We start from the raw sequence: 8,832 nt of genomic DNA, 5'->3' as shown, positions 1-8,832 counted from the left end.
CCCACCTCACCAGCTACATTTCACAAACTCAAAGGAACCGGAAATCAGTGTCACAGCAACCAACTCTCTATCATAATACATATCGCGTGTTCCAATCCATCAAAATCAGACATAATGAAAGTTGTCTTACTGTACCTGTCTGTCTTACATATATGATGTTTAAACTTATCTGTTCATCCTATAACTCAGGATCCATCAATGTTTGCAAGTTCATTTCGATACAGTTACAATGTTTTCCTCTTTTGCTCCTTTCTTTTCTCCACACCACTTAATCTCAGAAATCAACAACAACAAATTTCATTTGTATACAGCCTTTCAAATCGGGTGGACGCCTCGAGGCATAAATCGGTGTTTGACAATTCTAGAAAAAAGTGACTCAAATCTGCTAACGTGTGATGGTCATCACAGGGACAAATATCATCTTTATTTCCGCTCTATCTTTCCCTTCTCTCAACACGGTTCTGATGTTCCCTCTCAATCAGAAGTTTGTCAGTTCAAGTCGAAAGTCGAAACATTGAGCTAAAATTCTAGGCTGAAGCACCAATACTGTAATGGCTGAGTTCTGCATTGTCGTAGCTGTTGTTGCAGACCCTCGGAGTCACTATCCCATGTGATGGGCGCTATATATATCCAAGTTGTTCTTATCCTTTAGATGAGTACGAAAGGATAGGGGGTTTAAGGGATATGGAGAAAGGGCGGATAAATGGAATGAGGTTAGAAGATCAGCCATGATCTTATTAAATTGCGGGAGAGCCTCGAGGGGCCAAATGGCTGCAACTACGTATTATGATCTTATGGAGACCTTGAAACGAGGTCCTCACTGCCTATTCAGGTGTAAGTTAATGATCTCATAGAATTGCTCCTGAAGTGAAACCGGTTCTCTGGGTATCTCTGGGTTCTGGAAATTTATTTAATCTCAGTTTTAGGCTACAACAAACTAACCTTTGCTTTATTCACGTTTCATCCACAAAATGTACAGTCAATTCACTTTACAGTATATACAACCTAATAAGGCAATAAATCAAATGTGAGGATTATCATCATTGTTGAACTGAAGAGCATGTTGTTTCCTTAGCTCTGTATTTAAGCTTTATTTTCTTATAGTTACTTATTATAAACGTGAATGTTTACTATGAAACTTAAGAAATAATGCAATACCCAGAAAATAACCACAGACAATGACGATATTTAACCCTCCCTTTTCCTGCCGATCTGAGAAGTGATTCCACTTACTATTGAAAGGCACAACTTTCTTTGCCAATCGCATCCAACTCATCTCTGAACTACAGACACAGGAAGTTAAACGACACTGCGAGATATTTCATATTAAACAGTCAGCAAACGTTTGTTACACCTAACAACTGGTTCAGGGTGAGTCTTAACAACCGATCACAATGATGGCGAGTGATGTGATATCCTATATTTGTCTAATAGGGATTATTGCCACAGGTATGTAACTTTACTGCAGCACATTTTAATACAAAATGATATAGATGAAAAGTTCTAAAATTTGTATCGAAAATACTTTTTTTCCTCGAACTTTCTCCCATCTTTCTCTCGCTCTCTGCATTTGATTTTGTCGCGTTTATTCCTCTGTTTAATCACTAATTATAGGTTAATTCATTTCATGACAGTTCCAGGTGATGCATCGATGGACGTGCGTCAATATCCTATAGCAACGACAGCATTGCGAGGTGACAACGTTAAATTCACCTGCTGGGCTGTCACTGATCAACAAAGTTCAGACATTACAGTTTTCTGGTGGAAACGAGGAGAGAGTCAATACTTGAACACAAAACCTGACAACAGGAAAATATTCAATTCCCAAACATTCCAGCTCCTAAATGTGACTTTCCGCGACTCAGGTGTCTATCTCTGTGCAGTAATCCAACTGGGGAAAGCAGTAGGAAATGGAACTGGATCACGTTTAACTGTACGCGGTAAGTGTGAGTACAATAGTGACAGAGAATGTTGAAAGGTGAGTATTGCCACATTGTGAAATCGATATGGGGTAAATGATTTGTTTAATTCTCTACTCTCATCCAAAAACAAGATTCCACAGCACACAGGAACAGGTTTAATTTCAATATGAAACACATTGAACAACAGAATATTATTCAACCAAAGTTTTCCCCCTTCGTTATTGTACTGATCTGAGCCGGCGAGCATATCAACCCCAGCAAAATGGGAAGTTGAATTGCTGAATAATTGCGTTAAGCAATGCTTGCAAACATTTATTTCCCTCCATACCGCAATCACTAGAACTTTACTCTGATATTTGGTTAATAAAATAATAATCCTTGCATTTGATATAGCGCTCTTCACGTGAGGAGGACGCCCAAAGTGCTTCACAGAACACACCGTAAAGTGAATTGACTGTAGATTTGTGGGAGAACGCAGCAGCCAATTGCGCACAGCAATGTCCCACAAAGTAGATTGAAAATGACCAATTTATTATTGTTTTTGGTTTTGGAGGGATTATTATTGGTTCTATCCTGAAATCATGTATGGAGATTGATAATTCAATGCAATGCGAGGGAATCGATCTGTGGATTCCCACTATTTGGGTGAAACGTTAAACCGAGGTCCCTTGTGATTGTTGAGGTGGATATGTAACGGTTACTTTAAATTCATGACACTGCGGTGAAGTAAGTACTGTCACAAATATTGTACAATTAATCAATCTTTATTCATTCAGATTAATAATGGTTATAAGTAATTAAAAGTATACATCCAATTATGCTTAAGGGTCCGGTTATAACGCAGTTCACAATGATTCAAGTTGATCACATCAAATGCTGCGGGAAAGATAGAGGAGCAATGTCCAATTTAACGTCCATTTTAATCCAAGTATTTTTCCATCAAAAAGTATCAAGGTATTTCTGTACAGTTTCCAGTTCAATATCACCCAAAAGTATCCAAGTATTTTTGTACGTTTAGAGTTGTTTAACTCGTAATCATGATCTTCCTTCTTTAGAAGCAGGAATATGTTTCGCAATTCCAAGCATTTGAGATATTATTTAACACAATAATTACAGAATCCTACAGATGTTAAAGATCCCGTGGTACTAGTTGTAAATAGAAGTGTTAGTCTTCTTCGCTGTGTTCTGGACAATGAATCCACCAGTTAAATTTGGGTATGTACTTCATGACTATCTGTGGTACATTGCTGTGTGGAAAACTGGCTGCTGTATTCCTCCACAAAAATGCAAAATCGCCACAATTTACAGTGAATCCTGTGAAATGCTTTGAGACGATCTTCTCGGCATGAAAAGATCCATCGAATATAAGAATTATTATTAGGATTATTATTCATCAGAACCTCTTGCACCTGCGGCCAGGCAATTACAATTTACTGATTTTCATATATGTCTAAAACCTGAACATTTTACGCACATCAATATTCCACAAATAGCATGAAACGGTTTTGAATTACCTTCTGTTACTGTCATCAATTAGTTGGAAACTTATAGAATTTAAAGAAATACAGCAGAACAAAATGAATGTTGGTGTGAATGGGGAGGATTTGCTTATGTCTCCATTCATTGTGAAATCTCCATTTAAATCTGCATCCAAAGTCACTATCCTGTGTGAAGAACGTTATATATATTCAGGTTGTTGTTGCTTTAGAATGGTGCCAGAGATTTTAGTCCAGTTTATCCACCACTCTCAAAATGCTTTAAAAGTATTATCTATGACCCTTATAAATATAAATATCCAACTTAACTCTGCATCTAAGGCCAATTTTGGGACTGGAGTACACAACATCACAATATTCCATGTGATGAGAAGGGTTCCATTTCATTTCTGAGACCACAATATTAAGATTATGAACTCCTTCACTTCTTTAGCCCCTCCAAGGCTACTATAACTCCTAAACTGAACACATCATTCCAAACAAAAGACGCGAACAATTTTTAAAACTGCACTTTCTTGCCGTTACAATCCAGATTCCTTGTTATAAAGTTCCAAGAAAAGTTATTATACAATTTAAGTGAAATAAAGTTTTATAATTCAACTGATCACCAGTAACGTGATTCTGCCCCACTGTCTGCCCTACAGTCCCCCCAACCCCACTGAAGATATTCCCCAGAGCTTCTGAAAGAGATTCATCAAAGTCTCTGACACTTGTGTGTGAAACGGCTGAGTTTTTTCCGGGAGATGTAACGCTGACTTGGTATAAAAATGGCAATGAAGTTAAAACTGGGATAAATGACACCAAAGAAAAGAATTCAAAGGGACTTTACAAAGTTTCGAGTTCTATGGAAGAGACACAGTCTGTACAGAACGGAGTTGTTTATCTCTGTCTGGTATCACATATCAGCCTTCGGGTTCCAGCGGTTGTCAAGTTCACCGTTTCTAACCCCAGCACAGCACTGGAAGGTAAGATGCCTACTTTCGTTAATGTCTTTTTGTTGTTAAACACCTTATTACTGGAAATTGTGTGTCAATTGATTTAAACACAGTTTCTAATTCCTACGCAGGTAATTTCCTGAAGACATTTATTGTTAACTGAATTGTTTTTCAAAATATATTTACATTTATTTATTCAGAAAATTGTCATCATAATCGTTTTCTTGCCGAACCTCCATTGAAAATAATTCCTTTGAAATCGGTTATTACATTTTCGTCATTTGATAACTTCCACCAATCTGATGCACTGCACAGTGACTGAAGCTGTACCTCATTCCTGGGATCACTAACACATTCAGCTTATGCTGTTCTTGTAGCTAAGGATCATTATAAATGGATCGCTGGAGGTACAGCTGGAGGGCTGGTATTTCTGCTGCTTTTGATCATCGTTGGGAAACAATGCCAATTAAACAAAAGGAAAGGTGAGATATATTATTTTATTTAAGTTAATTGTAAATGTTTTTTATTAGAACAATTAATTTAATAAATTAGATGTGACAGTGACGAAAACCTGACATCCTGTATAGTTGCGTCAATGATTAATGTGTTGTGATTGATGTGACAAATGCAAATATCCTCACAGAAACTCACCCTGTATATATTTAACTGCATGCTTCATCGGAAATTTCCATACAAAGAATATATGAAATCTGTTGTGGTTGAACGAGAGAAATTTACAGCACAGAAGGCAATTTAGCCCATAGTCTCTCTGTTCGCTCTTCAAAGAATTCACGTGTCATTCACCTGTTTTTCCGCTTACCGCTACCATCAATAAATTTTAGAAAATGCATTATTTTAGAAAATGCAGATTCCGCCTTTCACATCCCAAAATGTCCAGTTTCACCTGCCATCTCTCAGTCTCTGTGCAATCTGCTGGCTCTTATATCTCTTCAATCAAATTTCGATCTTCTTCACTCTAGCACTTTTTTCTAATCAGCAAACTTAGAAATTGTTCCCGAAATACCAAAATCCAGATTGTGTATATAATGGTGAAAAAAAAAGCATCAGGTATCAGCAGAAATGCAATTGTAGAACTCAGGATTCTGTTCCCAATGTGGTAAAACACGATTTCTCAACAGTAGATTGCGTGCCATTTTCAAGATATTCCTGGAAAATGTGACAAAAGAGTTCATTTTTTTTAAATAGGGAAACAAGCGAGTAAGGGAAATATTTACCATAGGGATGTATGGAAATATTTAATGGTACAATATAAATTCACATTTCTATAGCACTATTCATGTCTCGTGGATTGATGCTGTTGAGATGGGCAGCCTTAATCGTCAATAAAGAATGGCAGTTTTCTGGAAGACGACTACGTTTTTTACAAGCAGACTTTGGCCATTTGTGGGCTTCGAATCGCTTTTCATTTGGTCAGAACAAAATATATTTGAAATTATTTACGTGGATATTGAGTGAATACTTCATGTATTGAATTTCTTTCTAAGGCTCACGCAGTCACCAGAACAGATCGGGCTATTGCGAAGAACAGGTAAATGTGTTAAAATCATTTCAGCAGACGTTTCAGCTGAAAACAGAATACTTGTAATGGAAAGATATTGTTCACGATTAAGAAATAACAACATTTTAAATATATTCCATACATGCATTTACATGGCCTCAATGTATTATTGAAACATTACGCGCAAACTTTCATGCAATGATGACAGAATATTAATAAAACTATAACTGCTTGTAAAACATATGGAAGCTATATGTTAAATATTGTCAACTTCAATGAAAAGATTTACTCTCGAGGCCTTTCTGATCAGTACTTCCACAACAATTTTCAAAACGGTAAAGTCAACAACCTATCAGTGCCATAGGATGTCATTCCAACTTGCATGGCACAATAGAAATGTCATGTATTTTTCTTGTTGTGATCACATTCTGTTTTACAGACAAAGCGCGGAGTAGAGAACGAGCCGGTGGCTTATGTTGCATTGAATTTGAATAATTCCAAGAAAACTCCAAGACCTAAAAAACAAGAGGAGAGGACTGTGTACGCCCAGGTATATCAAAACAGTAAATCAAAACAGAAACCTTTTCTATCCAATTGAACTTTCTTGCTTCGGTAAAGAGTGGGACTCACTTCAGTGTTTACTGTAAGATAGTTTGTACATTTTTGTGGTTAATCTTTCCTTGTCCTCTAATCTTCACTTTCTGGCGCCATCCTGGGCTGTGATATGATGGTAACAATCCGCTACTGTGTAGTCAAATAGTTATTTTTCTTGTGTAAGATTATGTATTGTCTGTGTCAATCTATGAGGCACTGGGAAATGCACAGCCCATATTTCCATAATTCAATGAACAACTGCTACACTGGTGATTTTCACTGGTAAAATATTTGGAAGCTATATGTTAAATATTTAATATTCTTACAGGCATTTTTGATTAATACTTATACAAGACTCTCCAGACTAGTAGTGAAGCCAACGATCTATCCAATTCTGTTTTACAGACGCTGCAGGGAGCAAAGAATGAGCCGGTGACTTATGCCAAAGTGGATTTGAATCATTGCAAGAAAACTCCCAGAAATAACAAACAAGACGAGAGAACTGTGTACGCCCAGGTATAACTGAGAATTTACTGCATTATGTATGCTGGATCTCACTTGATTGTTTATTATAAACTAGCTTGTATATTTCTGTGGTTAATCTTGCTTTCTCCACTGATCTTTTCTCTCTGTGTCGCTGAACTTGTCTATGAAATGATGGAACCAATCTGCCATTGTTTAGCAATCATTTGAACAACTGCTACCTGGGCTGATTTTCACTTTTCGTTCCAAACCCATGGTTGGTTTTGATGCGCAACGAATCCAATAAGGAACAGAATTGTTGCCACTGCATTCTGTTTAGCTCAGTTTTGTGAGGATCAGTTCCTTTATTAAATGATTGGCAGAGGATGTGCAGTGGTTTTCCACAGCGATCGGTATTGGGACCACTGTTTCGACTCAGGAATCAGAAGAATGATTTCAAAATTCGCAGACAACACCAAATAGGGGGAAATAGTTAATACAGAGGAGAACTGCAAAACGATTACAGCTTGACATTAATAAACTTGCTGAATAGGCATTTAAATGGCAAATGCATTTCAATGTAAAAAAATGTGAGGTGGTACATTTTGAGAGAAGGAATAAGGAAGTCACATACATCCTGGAAAATGAAAACCTAAATGCGTTAGAGGTGCAAAGGAATCTTGGGCTACATATGCACAATTCACGAAAACTAGCCACGCAGTTTAATAAGGCCATAAAAAAGGCAAACCAGGCATTGGGCTTGATTTCTTGAGGGATAGAAATGAAAAGCAGGGAAGTTATGGTAAACTTCTATAGAACCTTCGATAGATCACACTTATATTGTGTACAGTTCTGGTCCCCACATTAAAGAAGGGATGTAGAGGGTACAAATGAGATTCACGAGGATGATCCCAGAACTGAGAGGAAAGGCTGAACACGCTTGCACACTTTTCTCAGGAGGGGGCTCATGTGGAACATAAACATTGGCATAGACCAGTTGGGCCAAATGGCCTGCTCCTGTGCTGTATATTCTAATGTATTCTATGTATTCTAATGTAACTATGTTGCAAGCGGTGCTGCAAATAATAAACTCGAGTGGATTTCTGACAACTGAGGAAAAACTAATTAATGTAATTAAATTCTCAAACATTGACTTTTTAGACCAAGTAAAGGGCAGCCAGGAACAATCTGACGTGTGATGATCTGGATACACATTCACCCAAAAAACCAGGAAAACCTAAAAGATACCTTAAGGATACAGCGTATGCAGAGCTCCATGTGAGAAACCACGGTGGAGCAGCAGAGGCTATCTGCAGGGAACCAAGTTCCAAGTAATGCAACAGGGGCAGAAACTGATATTGGTGTATATTGAATGTATTTTTCCAATTTACCCAATGATGTGCCACATTGGTCTCGTGCTGCAATGCTCTTTGCTCCTGTTTCAACCATAAGTGTATTGATTAGTTTGTTACATGATTTGTCTTTAGGAAAATTTTTGGAAAATATTGGTTACGTTATCTTTATAACCATACTTAATTGAGAACAAGTTTTTTTGTGTTTGTCTGATAACGTTTTTAAATGTAACCAGTTAGTTGTATGGTTTGTTATGCCCTTTAACTGCTACAAAACTAGAACCTGAAAATAAAGATAGGAACTTCTGTTTTGTACAACATGTTGAATCAGCCTTACAATAAAAATAAGCATAAATTGCGTGAATCCATCTCCTCTGGTCACTCTGCCTCATCAACATTAGTAAAAAAAAACAGGTGGTATGGGTTACTGTAAAAGCAGGTCAACAAAATATGGCGCAATTCATACAAATCTGTGAAAAGTTAATGCGTGGGCGTTGAACTGTTGAAATGTGTTTGAATTGCAAAAAAAAATCAACATGAAACAACTAAGTG

The 8,832-nt window shown here is 37.2% G+C and overlaps 1 protein-coding gene across 1 annotated transcript; it reads left to right on the top strand.

Annotated features, from left to right (window-relative positions):
- Positions 1-1,284: 1,284 nt before the first annotated feature.
- On the top strand, positions 1,285-8,339 carry LOC103185948 (tyrosine-protein phosphatase non-receptor type substrate 1-like). Its single transcript, XM_007904711.2, has 8 exons — positions 1,285-1,449; positions 1,635-1,940; positions 4,063-4,383; positions 4,731-4,835; positions 5,859-5,902; positions 6,312-6,422; positions 6,872-6,982; positions 8,090-8,339. The coding sequence occupies exons 1-8, from the start codon at positions 1,395-1,397 to the stop codon at positions 8,096-8,098; spliced, it is 1,062 nt and encodes a 353-aa protein (XP_007902902.2). The 5' UTR covers positions 1,285-1,394; the 3' UTR covers positions 8,099-8,339.
- The last annotated feature ends 493 nt before the right edge of the window (positions 8,340-8,832 follow it).

This window comes from Callorhinchus milii, unplaced genomic scaffold (assembly GCF_018977255.1).
Source record: "Callorhinchus milii isolate IMCB2004 unplaced genomic scaffold, IMCB_Cmil_1.0 Scaffold14, whole genome shotgun sequence".
NCBI lineage: Eukaryota > Metazoa > Chordata > Chondrichthyes > Chimaeriformes > Callorhinchidae > Callorhinchus > Callorhinchus milii.
This window is presented reverse-complemented; position numbering and strand designations above follow the sequence as displayed.

Excerpts from the sequence above, each read along its gene's own strand:
- LOC103185948 (XM_007904711.2), top strand. The coding sequence starts at position 1,395 with ATGATGGCGAGTGATGTGATATCCTATATTTGTCTAATAGGGATTATT. Across the intron at positions 1,941-4,062 it reads ATCACGTTTAACTGTACGCG|TCCCCCCAACCCCACTGAAG; the intron begins GTAAGTGTGAGT and ends TCTGCCCTACAG. Across the intron at positions 4,836-5,858 it reads CCAATTAAACAAAAGGAAAG|GCTCACGCAGTCACCAGAAC; the intron begins GTGAGATATATT and ends TTTCTTTCTAAG.